This window comes from Lagenorhynchus albirostris, chromosome 1 (genome assembly GCF_949774975.1).
Source record: "Lagenorhynchus albirostris chromosome 1, mLagAlb1.1, whole genome shotgun sequence".
In the NCBI taxonomy this organism is placed as follows: Eukaryota; Metazoa; Chordata; class Mammalia; order Artiodactyla; family Delphinidae; genus Lagenorhynchus; species Lagenorhynchus albirostris.
Window position 1 is genome coordinate 53,211,134 of NC_083095.1, and position 17,463 is coordinate 53,228,596.

The following is a 17,463-nucleotide window of genomic DNA, read 5'->3' on the forward strand; positions in this document are numbered from 1 at the left end:
CTATACATTCCTGCCTCCTTTATCAAAGATAAGGTGACCATATGAGCATGGGTTTACCTCTGGGCTTTCTATCCTGTTCCATTGATCTATCTTTCTGTTTTTGTGCCAGTACCATACTATCTTGATTACTATAGCTTTATAGTACAGTCTGAAGTCAGGGAGCCTGATTCTTCCAGCTCCGTTTTTTGTTCTCAAGATTTCATTGGCTATTTGGGGTCTTTTGTGTTTCCATACAAATTGTGAAATATTTTGTTCTAGTTCTGTGAAAAATGCCAGTGGTAGTTTGATAGGGATTGCATTGAATCTGTAGACTGCTTTGGGTAGTAGAGTCATTTTCACAATGTTGATTCTTGCAATCCAAGAACATGGTATATCTCTCCATCTATTTGTATCATCTTTAATTTCTTTCATCAGTGTCTTATAATTTTCTGCATACAGGTCTTTTGTCTCCTTAGGTAGGTTTATGCCTAGATATTTTATTCTTTTTGTTGCAGTGGTAAATGGGAGTGTTTTCTTGATTTCACTTTCAGATTTTTCATCATTAGTGTATAGGAATGCCAGAGATTTCTGTGCATTAATTTTGTATCCTGCAACTTTACCAAATTCATTGATTGGCTCTAGTAGTTTTCTGGTAGCATCTATAGGATTCTCTATGTATAGTATCATGTCATCTGCAAACAGTGACAGCTTTACTTCTTCTTTTCCAATTTCCATTCCTTTTATTTCCTTTTCTTCTCTGATTGCTGTGCCTAAAACTTCCAAAACTATGTTGAATAACAGTGAGGATAGTGAGCAACCTTGTCTTGTTCCTGATCTTAGTGGAAATGCTTTCAGTTTTTCACCATTGAGGACGATGTTGCTGTGTGTTTGTCCTATATGGCCTTTATTATGTTGAGGAAAGTTCCCTCTATGCCTACTTTCTGCAGGGTTTTTATCATAAATGGGTGGTGAATTTTGTTGTAAGCTTTCTCTGCATCTATTGAGATGATCATATGGTTTTTCTCCTTCAATTTGTTAATATGGTGTATCACGTTGATTGATTTGCATATATTGAAGAATCCTTGCATTCCTGGAATAAACCCCACTTGATCATGGTGTATGACGCTTTTAATGTGCTGTTGGATTCTGTTTGCTAGTATTTTGTTGAGGATTTTTGCATCTATGTTCATCAGTGATATTGACCTGTAATTTTCTTTTTTTGTAGTATCTTTGTCTGGTTTTGGTATCAGAGTGTTGGTGGCCTCATAGAATGAGTTTGGGAGTGTTCCTCCCTCTGCTATATTTTGGAAGAGTTTGAGAGGTATTGGTGTTAGCTCTTCTCTAAATGTTTGACAGAATTTGCCTGTGAAGCCATCTGGTCCTGGGCTTTTGTTTGTTGGAAGATTTTTAATCACAGTTTCAATTTCAGTGCTTGTGATTCGTCTGTTCATATTTTCTATTTCTTCCTGACTCAGTCTTGGCAGGTTGTGCATTTCTAAGGATTTGTCCATTTCTTCCAGGTTGTCTATTTTATTGGCATAGAGTTGCTTGTAGTAATGTCTCATGATCTTTTGTATTTCTGCAGTATCAGTTGTTACTTCTCCTTTTTCATTTCTCATTCTATTGATTTGAGTCTTCTCCCTTTTTTTCTTGATGAGTCTGGCTAATAGTTTATCAATTTTGTTCATCTTCTCAAAAAACCAGCTTTTAGTTTTGTTTTGCTATCGTTTCCTTCATTTCTTTTTCATTTATTTCTGATCTGATCTTTATGATTTCTTTCCTTCTGCTAACTTTGGGGGGTTTTTGTTCTTCTTTCTCTAATTGCTTTAGGTGCAAGATTAGGTTGTTTATTTGAGATGTTTCCTGTTTCTTAAAATAGGATTGTATTGCTATAAACTTCCCTCTTAGAAATGTTTTTGCTGTATCCCATAGGTTTTGGGTTGTCGTTTTTTCAATGTCATTTGTTTCTAGGTATTTTTTGATTTCCTCTTTGATTTCTTCAGTGATCACTTCGTTATTAAGTAGTGTATTGTTTACCCTCCATGTGTTTGTATTTTTACAGCTCTTTTCCTGTAATTGATATCTAGTCTCATTACGTTGTTGTCGGAAAAGATACTTGATACAATTTCAATTTTCTTAAATTTACCGAGGCTTGATTTGTGACCCAAGATATGATCTACCCTGGAGAATGTTCCATGAGCACTTGAGAAATATGTGTATTCTGTTGTTTTGGGATGGAATGTCCTATAAATATCAATTTAATCCATCTTGTTTAATGTATCATTTAAAACTTGTGTTTCCTTATTTACTTTCATTTTGGATGATCTGCCCATTGGTGAAAGTGGGGTGTTAAAGTCCCCTACTATGAATGTGTTACTGTTAATTTCCCCTTTTATGGCTGTTAGTATTTGCTTTATGTATTGAGGTGCTCCTATGTTGGGTGCATAAATATTTACAATTGTTATATCTTCTTCTTGGATCTATCCCTTGATCATTATGTAGTGTCCTTCTTTGTCTCTTGTAATAGTCTTTATTTAAAAGTCTATTTTGTCTGATATGAGAATTGCTATGCCAGCTTTCTTTTGATTTCCATTTGCATGGAATATCTTTTTCCATCCCCTCACTTTCAGTTTGTATGTGTCCCAAGGTCTGAAGTGGGTCTCTTGTAGACAGCATATATATGGGTCTTGTTTTTGTATCCATTCAGCCAGTCTGTGTCTTTTGGTGGGAGCATTTAATACATTTACATTTAAGGTAATTATCGATATGTATGTTCCTATTCCCATTTTCTTAATTGTTTTGGGTTTGTTATTGTAGGTCTTTTCCTTCTCTTGTGTTTCTTGCCTAGAGAAGTTCCTTTAGCATTTGTTGTAAAGCTTATTTGGTGGTGCTGAACTCCCTCAGCTTTTGCATGTCTGTAAAGGTTTTAATTTCTCCATCAAATCTTAATGAGATCCTCGCTGGGTAGACTAATCTTGGTTGTAGGTTTTTCTCCTTCATCACTTTAAATATGTGCTGCCACTCCCTTCTGGCTTGCAGAGTTTCTGCTGAAAGATCAGCTGTTAACCTTATGGGGATTCCCTTGTGTGTTATTTGTTGTTTTTCCCTTGCTGCTTTTAATATGTTTTCTTTGTATTTAATTTTTGATAGTTTGATTAATATGTGTCTTGGCATGTTTCTCCTCGGATTTATCCTGTATGGGACTCTCTGTCCCTCCTGGACTTGATTAAGTGTTTCCTTTCCCATATTAGGGAAATTTTCAACTATAATCTCTTCAAGTATTTTCTCAGTCCCTTTCTGTTTCTCTTCTTCTTCTGGGACCCCTATAATTCGAATGTTGGTGCATTTAATGTTGTCCCAGAGGTCTCTGAGACTGTCCTCAGTTCTTTTCATTCTTTTTTCTTTATTCTGCTCTGCAGTAGTTATTTCCACTATTTTATCTTCCAGGTCACTTATCTGTTCTTCTGCCTCAGTTATTCTGCTATTGATCCCTTCTAGAATATTTTTAAGTTCATTTATTGTGTTGTTCATCATTGCTTGTTTCCTCTTTAGTTCTTCTAGGTCCTTGTTAAATGTTTCTTGCATTTTCTCTATTCTATTTCCACGATTTTGGATCATCTTTACTATCATTTTCTGAATTCTTTTTCAGGTAGACTCCCTATTTCCTCTTCATTTGTTAGGTCTGGTGGGTTTTTATCTTGCTCCTTCATCTGCTGTGTGTTTTTCTGTCTTCTCATTTTGCTTATCTTACTGTGTTTGGGGTCTCCTTTTTGCAGGCTGCAGGTCCATAGTTCCCATTGTTTTTGGTGTCTGTCCCCAGTGGCTAAAATTGGTTCAGTGGGTTGTGTAGGCTTCCTGGTGGAGGGGACTAGTGCCTGTGTTCTGGTGGATGAGGTTGGATCTTGTCTTTCTGGTGGGCAGGTCAACGTCTGGTAGTGTGTTTTGGGGTGTCTGTGGCCTTATAATGATTTTAGGCAGCCTCTCTGCTAATGGGTGTGGTTTTGTTCCTGTCTTGCTAGTTGTTTGCCATAGGGTGTCCAGCACTGTAGCTTGCAGGTCATTGAGTGAAGCCGGGTGTTGGTGTTCAGATGGAGATCTCTAGGAGATTTTCACCATTTGTTATTATGTGGAGCTGGGAGGTCTCTTGTGGACCAGTGTCCTGAAGTTGGCTCTCCCACATCAGAGGCACAGCACTGACTCCTGGCTGCAGCACCAAGAGCCTTTCATACACAGGGCTCAGAATAAAAGGGAAAAAAAAGAGGAAGGAAGGAAGGAAGGAAGGGAGGAAGGAAGGAAGAAGATAAAATAAAATAAAGATAAAATAAAATAAAGTTATTAAAATAAAAAGTAATTATTAAGAAAAAAAATGGACAGACAGAACCTGAGGACAAATGGTGAAAGCAAAGCTATACAGAGAAATTCTCACACAGAAGCATACACATACACATTTACAATAAGAGGAAAAGGGGAAAAATAATATATCTTGCTCTCAAAGTCCACCTCCTCAATTTGGGATGATTCGTTGTCTATTCAGGTATTCCACCTATGCAGGGTACATCAAATTGATTGTGGAGATTTAATCCGCTGCTCCTGAGGCTTCTGGGAGAGATTTCCCTTTCTCTTCTTTGTTCGCACAGCTCCTGGGGTTCAGCTTTGGATTTGGCCCCGCCTCTGCGTGTAGGTGGCTGGAGGGCGTCTGTTCTTCGCTCAGACAGGACAGGGTTAAAGGAGCAGCTGCTTCAGGGACTCTGGCTCACTCAGGCCGGGGGGAGGGAGGGGCATGGAGTGCGGGGCGAGCCTGCGGCGGCAGAAGCCAGCAGGGCGTTGCACCAGCCTGAAGCGCGCCTTGCGTTCTCCCTGGGAAGTTGTCCCTGTATCCCGGGACCCTGGCAGTGGCGGGCTGCACAGGCTCCCGGGAGCGGCAATGTGGATAGTGACCTGTGCTCGCACACAGGATTCTTGGTGGCGGCAGCAGCAGCCTTAGCGTCTCATGCCCTGCTCTGGGGTCTGCGCTTTTAGCAGCACCTCGCGCCCGTCTCTGGAGCTCCTTTAAGCAGCGCTCTTAATCCCCTCTCCTCGCACACCAGGAAACAAAGAGGGAAGAAAAAGTCTCTTGCCTCTTCGGCAGGTCCAGACCTTTTCCTGGATCCCTCCTGGCTAGCCGTGGTGTACTAACCCCCTGCAGGCTGTGTTCACGCTGCCAGTCCTCTCCCTGCCATCCGACAGAAGCCTGAGCCTCAGCTCCCAGCACCCCCTTACCCCAGCGGGTGAGCAGACAAGCCTCTCGGGCTGGTGAGTGCTGGTCGGCACCGATCCTCTGTACAGGAATCTCTCCACTTTGCCCTCCGCACCCCTGTTGCTGTGCTCTCCTCCGCAGCTCCGAAGCTTCCCCCTCCGCCACCCACAGTCTCTGCCCGCGAAGGGGCTTCTAGTGTGTGGAAACCTTTCCTCCTTCACAGCTCTCTCCCACTGGTGCAGGTCCCATCCCTATTCTTTTGTGTCTGTTTTTTCTTTTTTCTTCTGCCCTACCCAGGTACATGGGGAGTTTCTTGCCTTTTGGGAGATCTGAGGTCTTCTGCCAGCGTTCAGTGGGTGTACTATAGGAGTTGTTCCTCGTGTAGATGTATTTCTGATGTATCTGTGGGGAGGAAAGTGATCTGCGCGTCTTACTCTTCCGCCATCTTCCCCCCTGCCTTCGCAATTTATTTTTATTTGAGCTTGATTTCCTTGGGACCCCTCCCTACTGTGGATTAATGTTTTGAAATATAATGTAGTGACATCACACAGAAATATGTGCTGTGGTGACTTTTCCTTCTGGCACAAAATTGCCTTTCTGAAGTACAAGAGACCAACACCAGCACGCAAGAAAAACTGAGCCCCTCTGAGTGTCCAAAATAGAAAATAGAAAGATGGATTCAGAAAGCTACTCCCTGCCACAATGGCTCACTGAGCACAGAGGCAAAACCCCAGAAAGTTCAACTCTTAAAAGGCTCAAGGTACAAATACTTTTCCACTATTCTCAGATTGTTAAATCTTTATCTAGTAGTGAAACCTCACATTCACCTGGCCTCCAGATTTAGATCTTAGAGGAGGAGCTAACAAAATCCACACCCATCCTGTGAATATAAAAGAAGCCCCATTAGTAGTTTTGGGAGAAATGCCACAAGATTACTAAGTACTATTTAAGATGAATAAAGAGAAAGAAAATAAAAGAGAGAGAGAGAGAGAAAATCAGGCTCAATTAAAGATTCCACAGTATAAAAAGAGGCTAACATGCACACAGTAAAAAAGCACATATTGTTGAAGAAGAATTACTGACAGTTCAGAGGAAGGCAAATTTGTACAGTATATGCTTTAGATTTTCAATAAAATTGGAATATGAACTTTATGAGACAAAAAAAGATAAGAATGTTATAACAGTGGGCCAAGAAAAGAAGGAACTGGATAAAAGACTAAAATAAAGGGGAGCTTGATGAGATCAGAGAAGAATGTAACATCATAAACAATACAGCTGGATAAAGATGACATTAGAAACAGAACAGAATCTACACTATGGAAAATAAATCAGTACCAAGGAGGTACTGATTTTATGTCTTACACTGAAGGGGAAAGAGATAGATGATAATAGATTCTGAAGCAAAAAGTGATCTTGCAAAGTGGAAAGATAAGAAAACAAAGCTGGATAAAGTTATATATACAAGCATTATTTCTAAATACAATATATATGCATTATTTCTAAATATAATACTAGCAAATTAAATCAACCATAATAAGAAAATAGTAGTCCTATACCAAGTAAAATTATTCCTGTAATATAGTCGTAGTTCAACATCATGAAATGTACTAATGTAATCTATTGCACTGAGAGAGAAATAGAGAAATATTATTTGAATCTTGATAGATAATAAAATATAGTGAAGATAATGTTTGAGACATAATTTATGGTTTACATACTTTAACTCATTTTAATTTTCCCCAAAAAACTTATGCTAGTTACTATTATCATCATCACTTACCTGATGAGGAAATTGAGGCAGAGAGATTAAGAGATCAAGACAAGGTCATCCAGCTAGAAAGTGACAGCTATTATGTGAAGAATGCAGATTTTTTTGTTGTTTAAAAATTGGATATTCATATTTATACATTTGTGTATAATATGAATACATGTGATCTTATGTATAAAGAATTAGACAAAATTGCTCTAAAAATCTGAAGAATAAACTACTTTACACCATACAATATTACATATGTAGATATACATTAAAAAAAAACTGAAGCAACATACAGCAAAATACTAAGGAGGCTACCTCTGATTGATCAATTTAATGATGATTTTGATATTGTCTTTTCTGCTTTTCAGTATTTATGTGCAATATTCACATAAACAAAAACATAAATGAGAAATGCACAGTAAACATTCTCAATGGTGAAAAACGGAAAGCATTTCCTCTAAGATCAGGAAGAAGACAAGGGTGTCACCTCTCGCCGCTATTATTCAGTATAGTTTTGGAAGTCTTAGGCATGGCAATTAGAGAAGAAAAAGAAATAAAAGGAATCCAAATTGGAAAAGAAGAAGTAAAACTGTCACTGTTTGCAGATGACATGATACTATACATAGAGAATCCCAAAGATGCGACCAGAAAACTACTAAAACTAATCAGTGAATTTGGTAAGGTTGCAGGATATGAAATTAATGCACAAAAATCTTTCATTCCTATACTAACAATGAAAGATCAGAAAGAGAAATTAAGGAAACAGTCCCATTTACCATTGCAACAAAAAGAATAAAATACCTAGAAATAAACCTACCTAGAGGAGGTAAAAGACCTGTACACAGAAAACTATAAGATACTGATGAAAGAAATCAAAGACGACACAAACAAATGGAGAAATATACCATGTTCTTGGATTGGAAGAATCAATATTGTGAAAATGACTCTACTACCCAAAGCAATCTATAGATTCAATGCAATCCCTATCAAACTACCACTGGCATTTTTCACAGAACTAGAACAAAAAATTTTACAATTTGTATGGAAACACAAAAGACCCCAAATAGCCAAAGCAGTCTTGAGAAAGAAAAATAAAGCTTGAGGAATCAGGCTCCCTGACTTTATACTATACTACAAAGCTACAGTAATCAAGATAGTATGACATTGGCACAAAAACAGAAATATAGATCAATGGTACAGGATAGAAAGCCCAGAGATAAACCCACACACATATGGTCACCTTATTTTTAATAAAGGAGGCAAGAATATACAAAAAGACAGCCTCTTCAATAAGTGGTGCTGGGAAAACTGGACACCTACATGTAAAAGAATGAAATTAGAACAGTCCCTAATACCATACACAAAAATAAACTCAAAATGGATTAAAGACCTAAATATAAGGCCAGAAACTATCAAACTCTTAGAGGAAAACATAGGCAGAACGCTCTATGACATAAATCACAGCAAGATCCTTTTTGACTCACCTCCTAGAGAAATGGAAATAAAAACAAAAATAAACAAATGGGACCTAATGAAACTTAAAAGCTTTTGCACAGCAAAGGAAACCATAAATGAGATGAAAAGACAACCCTCAGAATGGGAGATCTTCTGCCCATTTTTGGATTGGGCTGTTTGTTTTTTTGATATTGAGCTGCATGAGCTGCTTGTAAATTTTGGAGATTAATCCTTTGTCAGTTGCTTCGTTTGCAAATACTTTCTCCCATTCTGAGGGTTGAGTACTCAGAAGACTTTTGCCTCAGTCTTCCGAGGGAACCCTCATGCACTGTTGGTGGGAATGTAATTTGATATAGCCACTATGGAAATCAGTATGGAGGTTCCTTAAGAATCTAAAAATAGAACTACCATATGACCCAGCAATCCCACTCCTTGGAATATACCAGAGATAACCATAATATTTAGGACCCACTCAGGTTATTTGGAATAATCTTCCCATCTCAAAATTCTTAATTTAATCACATCTGTTAAGTCTCTTTTGCCATATAAGATAACATTCACAAGTTCTAGGGATTAAGATGTGATCATTTCTGGAGACCTGCCACATATGCCAAGCGTCCTAAGAACAAGGTTGGAAATGAGAGGGGAAGAGAAGAGGAGACACTGGAGTGTTCTGTGAAATTTCATTTTTAATAATTTACAAGTGTTCAGTCAAGAAGAAACAAACAAGAAGCCAAAGCAAATATACAAAATAAAATTTCATTGTTATTTTTAGGTGTTTTAAATGTTTATCTACGTTTGAAAGGGCAGACAACGATAGAGAATCCACTGTGGTCTTCAAGTGGGAATAAAGGACAACGGTGGAATGAGGCACATGTTAATATATATCCAATTACTTCATTTCAGGTAAGAAAAGAACAATCATGTCTGCGGATATATTTTTGCACTTGAGCATAATGTTAAAGGCAGATCTTGAGCAAAATTAGAATGAGTATGCAAAAATTCTGACATGAGCATCACAAAAATAACATGATTAAGTTTCCCTTTAGTTCTAAAAGTTGTTTTATAAAGAGAAAATGTCCTTTTCTCTTATTAATTAACATCTATCAAGTAATATGTTTGAATAATTGTCTATCCGAATTCAAGTGATTTGCCTGGAGAAAACGTAATTTGTTTCTATAAAATCATATGTGTGTATTTTTTTCCTTGAAGACAAACAACACACATTCTTATAATAAAGGAAGCTGGATGATCAATTCTCAAATAATCTGTTTGAATTTTACTTGATGGAATTTTGTATACATTAGCAAAATCTCTTTGAGGTAATGTCATTTTAGTAATTTATTACTTTGATTATCAAAGTTAGAGAACTTTAAACAAGTTACTCTTATTTGTTTTTATATAGGAAAGAAGACAGGCTTAGATAGGATTAAGAGAATTAGCTGCAAATATATAATAAAAATTTTAATGATTATAGCAATGGTCATCATGGCTAGAAAAAATTTTTCATAAACTATTTTAGTGGAGAAAATAATGTAGTTTTAGTGATTTTAGTAACTTTATATATGTATTTTATATACTCAGGCTGAGTATGTTTTTCTACTGGGGATTTCTTAATTGCATTTCATGGCATTTAGTAAGGGTATAGAAATTCAGAGAGCTTCAATTATGCCAATTTTCAATTAGTGGAATGCTGTCTTCTTGTAACTTAATCTATAAAATTCTAATGACTGATTTAGAAATTACACTTCTAAAACTAACCAGGATGATAAAAATGCACTCAGTTTTTCACTCTGGTAAAGAATAATGGAGTAAATCCTAGCTGATTATCTACAAACACATAAAAGCAACTCAATTCATAGATCCTAGTAATTATTTTGTTTCTATGAAGAATAAAATAGTTGAGTAAAAAATGAATAAAATAAGTTGAATAGAGAATAAAAAAGAATAAGAAGAGAGAATAAAAAAGTTGAATGTAAAGCAACATATCATTAAACCAAATTAAACTGGGACAACAGAACTCCAAAGCATTACTGATAAAAGTAACCTTAATATTAAAATGTACATACCTCTATAGGCATCAAAGAACCTTTCTTTCTAAAAAATGATGTTCTTCTAGACGTTTTTGCTTCCTATGTCACTGCCTTACCAACACAAAACTATTAAATCAAATACATATAAAGTAAGTATTTAAGGGACTAGTTATATTAATGTTTCCTTCAGGATAATCCTTTATTGCCATAGACATCAATTTAGTAAATATTTATTGAGTACCTTCAAGACAATCATTTACTGTCACAGACAACAGTACAATAAATACTTATTGAGCTACTACTGTGTGCCAGGCACATTGCTAGCCATGAAGATTTCATAGTGATTGTTTACCTCAGATTGGTGGAAATACACATCTAAACACATACATCACATACTGTAATAATTGCAGTAATAGAAATATGCACAAGTTTCTGTGAGCACACCTAATCAACGAGAAGAGTATGGAGGAGAGTCAAGAGAAGCCTGTTATATGGGGTGAAACCTGAAGAGAGGGATTGCAAAGTAGAAAAAGGTCTAATATTAATATTGCAGCAGAGTTCAGAGTAAAGCAAGACATGGAGGTCATACATCACAGGATTTGTCAGAGAAACAGAGAGACATTTATCTGGAATTTGGTACACAAAAATAAATCAAAGACTGATGTGACATGAGGTTAAGGAACCTCAAGAGCATAGACACTGGGGAGTTATGGAAAGATTTTACTCAGGGGATGACATGGTACATCACTTAGGTTGTTGTATGGAAGATGATTCAAGGAGATAAAATCGGGCCAGCAAACCAGTTAGAACACTGTCGTAAAATCCACATAAAGGATATTGAAAGGACAAACTAGGGAAGTGGTATGAAGAAAAGAGGATGGTTTCAAGATATACTTAGGTATAAAAACTAGCAGAACATTTTTATGTTGGGAATTTGGGAAGTAGCCATGAATGACCAAGAAGCTTCTAACTGGGGTGTCTTGAGTAATGTCTGTTACTTTATCCATTACCTTAAATAACAAAAAGAGGAAAAGAGACAAGCTTCAGGGATGATTATGGTTACTTCTGTTTTGGACATGTTAATATAAAATGCCTGTGGAATATCCTCTTAAAGATGTGCAGAAGGTAGGGCCTCCCTGGTGGCGCAGTGGTTGGGGGTCCGCCTGCCGGTGCAGGGGACGCGGGTTTGTGCCCCGGTCTGGGAGGATCCCGCGTGCGAGCCATGGCCGCTGGGCCTGCACGTCCGGGGCCTGTGCTCCACAGCGGGAGAGGCCACAGTGGTGAGAGGCCCGCGTACCGCAAAAAAAAAAAAAAAAAAGGTGTGCAGAAGGTTATTGCATATGTTTTTCTGAAGCTTTGGGGACAAACATTTTTGTAGGTCATTGGGCTGTATGTGCTGCCTAAAACTCTGGGAGTGGTTGATATTTCCAAGGAAAAGTGTACATATGTGAACAGTGATTAAAGACAGTGGAACCACACAGAACAGTAACCAATCATTAACATGAACTGTGGAAGAGGAGCTTGATCCTAAGTAGTGTTTTTTAAAGTTATAAGGAAGGAGATCCAGGAAAGTTTGGTGCTCGCAGAATTTAAAGACTGTGATTCTCAAATTGGAAAGGAGGTCAAGTCCAGTAGACTGGTCATTACAGAGAGTGCCCACTCTTAAGAAATTTGCATAAGGTAGTAAGGAAATTGGGAAAACCACCATCTTATCTAAAATTATTTCACTATTCACAATTTATAGAATAACCTACTGTCTTCACATTCACTAATCATTTCCTTTGCAATGTCTAATGTGCTTTCAGTCCTACTCAGTGTATTTTTTCATCTCAGCCATTATACTTTCCATCTCTGTAAGTTCAATTTGAGTCTTTTTTAAAAATACATTTCATGTCTTAAGTTAATGTTTTGAACCTATTAAATCCAATTATAACAACTGTCTAATGTCATTGTCTGCTAACAATATCATCTGTGCCAGTTCTTGGTTGGTTTTGATTAACTGATGTTTTCTCATCTTTACAAGTCATTATTTTCCTGCTCCTTTACATGTCTGGTAGTCTGACTGGGTGTCAGACATTGTAAATTTTACCTTCATAGTTGCTGGGTATTTTTGTGATTCTTTATTCTTGAGCTTATTTGTGATGTAGTTTAGTTACTTGGAAACAGCTTGATAATTTTTGTTCCTGCTTTTAAGAGACTAGAACAGTGTTTGATATCAGGCTGATTATTTCTCAATACTGAGGCAAAAGTCTTCTGAGTAGTCTACCCAATGCCTCATGAATTAGGAGGTTTCCCAAGTTCTGTGTTAGCTGGGCACTGTTACATTAAATGCATCCCCCTGGGTCTTTCCCAGGTCTTAGGCAGTTTCCTCACATTCAAGGTCTGATCAGGACTTTGCTGAATACTTGAGGGGTACCCTCTGCAGATGTCTCTTTCTCTGCAATTCTTTCTTGGCCTGTATTCTACCCTGCATACTCTAGCTGCCTTGGATTCCTTGGACTCTCAGCTCTATCTCCTCAACCCAGATTTTCTACCAGGCTCTACCTTTGTTCTGCTTTCACCATAGTCTATAAATTCTGTATAGGGCAGTCATAAGGTAAACCTTGTTTGATTTCTATCACTCAGGGGTTCACTGTTCTTCATTACCTGATGGCTAGTGTCCTGAATACCATTCTTTCATGTACTTTGTCCGGTTATTTGGTTGTTTCAGTTGGGAAGATAAATCTGGTTTCTGTTACTCTATCCTGGCTGGAAGCCAATCTAAAAATAAAGATTTTGAATCAATGAATTTCTAAACTATTTAAATTACCAATAGGAAATGAAGATAAATAAAACCATATTTTTATATTGGATCTCTAGGTCCTTATTTCTCTGAGATATTTCTAGGTCCATTGGCTAAGGACTTTCATTTCATAAATCTTGATTGTTCAAGGAAATGCAACTGCACCATCCTACCCCATTTTTTAAATTTAATTTTGTTTTCAAGTTTCTTGTTGTTTTCAACTTTTTTCAGACAAAGTATATTTTTCTTCAAAAGTCATTTATAGGGCTTCCCTGGTGGCGCAGTGGTTGAGAGTCCGCCTGCCGATGCAGGGGACACGGGTTCGTGCCCCGGTCCGGGAGGATCCCACATGCCGCGGAGCGGGTGGGCCCGTGAGCCATGGCTGCTGAGCCTGCGCGTCCGGAGCCTGTGTTCCGCAACGGGAGAGGCCACAACAGTGAGAGGCCCGCGTACCGCCAAAAAAAAAACCCAACAAACAAACAAAAAAGTCATTTATAAACTATCAAGCTTTTCAAAAATCTTGCTTTGGTATATGATGCCTACCAGAAAAGCATGGCAAAGAAAAGTATGGAATATATTACTGTACAGATTAAGTTGTGAGAAGTTTTAACGTTATTCAAATGTAGATTTATGGCATTCTAGGATGTCTTTAATTCAAGTGGAAAGGTTATCTCTTACCTCTCAGAATTTTAAATGAAATATAAGTGATTTTGAGACTCTGTTACATTGACATATTTTATGTTTTGTTTGGAGTTGTATGCCTTCAAATTAGTTTGATCCATAAACCCTTTAAAAAAATAACCACTTGCAAAGTTCTTTGTCTCAGTGCGTCCAATTAGTTTGCTTAGCTGAAAATCAAATTATTGTGTAGTATTTTTCAGACAAATAGAAGTTTTCTCCTACTGAAATTTCTTTTGGGGCTCTTTTTCTAGCATTAATTTAGCATGATCAGTACTTGTGAGGAAAATATATTTAGCTGGATTCAGAAGGATTAGGGAAAAAATTTCCAAAAAAGTAAAATTAATATGGTGTTAGTCTTAGAATGTCACTTTTATTTTACATCCTACACCAAGGAAAATATTTAACTATCCTTTTAAATGCTTTACTTCTTTCACAGTACATTCCAAATGTTTTGTGAGGGAAAAGTATAGAGACATTATAATACTGTCTTTACATTTTCTTAGGTATAGGCGAAAAGAATTCTGGAGATCTTCTTATATCCTCATTTAAAGATTTGAAAGTATGTTTTGAGACAATTTATCTTAAATCACACAGATTCTTAACATTATATATGGATTGGAAAAGAGATTATAATGCTCTCATTACATCATGCTGCCTTTATATATTTCTATGAATAATAATAATCCAGAAAATATCATCCTCCTTAGTAGACATTACATGCTCACATAGATACATATCTGACATTCTAAGCCAAATTCCGGAGCAATTATAGACATGATGATGGCTCCTGAAGTAACTATTGAAAACATTTTCTAATTGCAATTCACAATGAGATCTAGTTCTTTTTGTTTTTGCCAACAGTCAAAATCTCATGTTATTATTTCAGATTAGAAGCTTTAACGACCAACTGACATTTATCCAGCAAGTTGGACTGGCAGAGTCTTGTGAAGTTAAACTCAGTGTTAATATTTATATAGTTTCTCCAGAGAAAAAGCTTAGGCTACTCACCTGGTTTATTATGTTACCTCTCTTCAAATCTCTTCTGTACTGGTTAAGGATAGTTCTGCTCTTTGCAGGTAAGAGGGAAAAAATAAAAATAAAGGATAGTTTAATTATTTGCTGAACCAGTAATAAAATAAAGGTAAAATTGTTAATGTTAATAGCTATTTTCAAATTTATTCACATCCTAAAGTTTTTCCAAGTGATGTACACTGTCAGTTTTCAAACTGCATTCCAAGACTTTGGCTTTGCCTTAGCAGTAATGATCAGAAGCGATGTCTCTTGTCAGAAAGAAAACATTTGCAGAGGCACTATTAATGCTGAGTCATCATCAGAAGTGCGTTGTAGTCTTTGACTCCCCAATTACCTTTACTCATTAGTGCTACATGTAGCTCTTCCTCCCTTTCTGAGAAATTATATTTGAACATAAACTTTTACAGCATCATCTGTATCTCCCTATATATTGACATCTATATCTACATGCTTTAAAGCATTATAAATAAATGTAAGAAACTGTCAATTGATGAATTGAAATAATTTTGTGTAGTGTAATTCTAATACAGAAATTCACATACATTTTTTAAACTCCCACTTGCCTTTACTCACCAGGAATTAATTTTCTAATCATGCAGTATTTCTTGCATATTAAATTTGCTGAATTGCAGGCACACACTGTGAAAACGTTACAATTTTAAACTTGTTTTAGTTAAGGGAAACCATTTTAAATAAGATCAGTGTGATTATGTGTGAAGAACAGGTTTTGCACAATTTGAACACTCTTTAGGAGACCTAAACGTCAACATTTTCTCCCTGAGAATCTAGATGCCATTAATTCGGTCTTCAAGGCAATTAACCCAAATGCATTTCAGAAGTATTGAAGAGGAAAATAACATAGTCTTATCCTTGTAATGTAATAGTAGTCAGAATCATGATGGTACTTCATTAAAATATGACATATTTAATCTATAAAACTAGAGAGCATTTCTTCTCTGAGTGAATGTAATTCAGACTTTTTTCATTGCATACAGATCACATCTTCCAAGTTGAGATACATCATATTATAATGGACTGTTATAGTTTTTCATCTTTGTATTTGAGAAAAAAGATGTTTGTCACCAAGGATTTATTTTTAAAAGCACTTGAAAGTTTGGCCAAGGTACATTATTTAAATTTAATACCTATGCATTTTATTTCTGTTATCTATCTCATAGTCAAAAACAATATAAGGAGAAAATATCCCTCTAGGTCTTCATCTCAAAGCCGTTTATAAGTCTATTAGAATCTATAAAATCGTGTTATAATAATTCTAGTTGGAGTTCAGAGCATAAACAGAACAATGCAATAAATATTTCTTTGTAAGAGTCAAATGAGTTAAAAAACAATCTATATCTTCCCAATAACAAAGCTTCTGTGGAAATTAAAAGGAAACAAGCCAACACTACGCGGTACCTTTTTCTTTCTTCATGTTCAAATAGGACCCTGAGGAAGACTACGGTATTTCTCTAGCCTATTGGATTGGATTCCCTATCATCACAAGATTTCAAATATATATTAAAAGTACCAATTATATAACTGTGCCAAGAATTTGATTGTCAAAAGTTATTTTTATCATCCCAGTAATAACTACTACTAATTCTCTGATTTATTTCCACACAATAACTAAAACACTGCTATGCTTGGAAAGTAATCAAATTGCTTTATTCAGAGACAAACTGTATTATCTATAGTTATGCAGATAAGTGTAAATAATAAATTTACAAATCAGTCAGCTTTTATTACTGTAACACTTCATCAGGATCACCGAGGGATGAAGTATTCATATAAAAGAATGTTCTAGATAGAGGCAGCCCTCTGTACATAAGACAATTCAACTTTTGTTGATTTGTATTTCTGCTGTTCAGCCAACTACACATTTGCGGTCAACATATTGCCAGTAGGCAGGCAGCACACATATTAAATTCCATCAGTCAATCTACTCTCTGATGTTTACCACCAAAGTCTCCCCAACACTCCCTCTCAATCTGACCACAAAAGAAGGGTGGCAGCATCCTTCACAACCTCGCTGCTTCAAGACTTTTGTTTTTAGCACAAGCCTAGGTTCAACCTTGGGTTTTTGATCAAGCTGCACAGCGAGGCAGAAAGAAGGAAAGAAAAAGAAAATTAATAGGAAAAGTAGGAATGTTTAATACTTTAAAGTCAGTAACAGAAGTTTTGAAATGCTTTGAGCAATGGCAAGATCATTCCAGGGAAAGAAGCTTTGAAAAGTTCAGGAATGATTTTGATGATTTAGACATTTTAATTTTGATTTTTAAAATAATGCCATTATTTTATATTGACACTTATCTCCAGGTAACAGCAACTTATTAAGTGAAAATAATTGTGTACTTTAAATAAGAAAAACTGTGGATAATTTTATTGTCTACTCACCTCTACATACCTAAGATGGAAAAATCCATGTCTCTCAAGCGTGTTCCTCCAGCATCCTTCCCAATGCAAGGATTACGACTTCAGCTTCATCTCTTTAGATTTCAAGTGTGAGCAG

At 36.5% G+C, this 17,463-nt stretch overlaps 1 protein-coding gene across 1 annotated transcript in view; it reads left to right on the forward strand.

The window, feature by feature from the left end:
• The window catches only part of MDGA2 (MAM domain containing glycosylphosphatidylinositol anchor 2), an 825,804-nt gene that overhangs the window by 798,004 nt on the left and 10,337 nt on the right, over window positions 1–17,463 (forward strand). Inside the window, exon 15 of the mRNA XM_060167534.1 lies at window positions 9,202–9,332. Within this exon, the coding sequence (XP_060023517.1) occupies window positions 9,202–9,332 (131 nt within the window). The remainder of the gene's footprint in view (window positions 1–9,201; window positions 9,333–17,463) is intronic.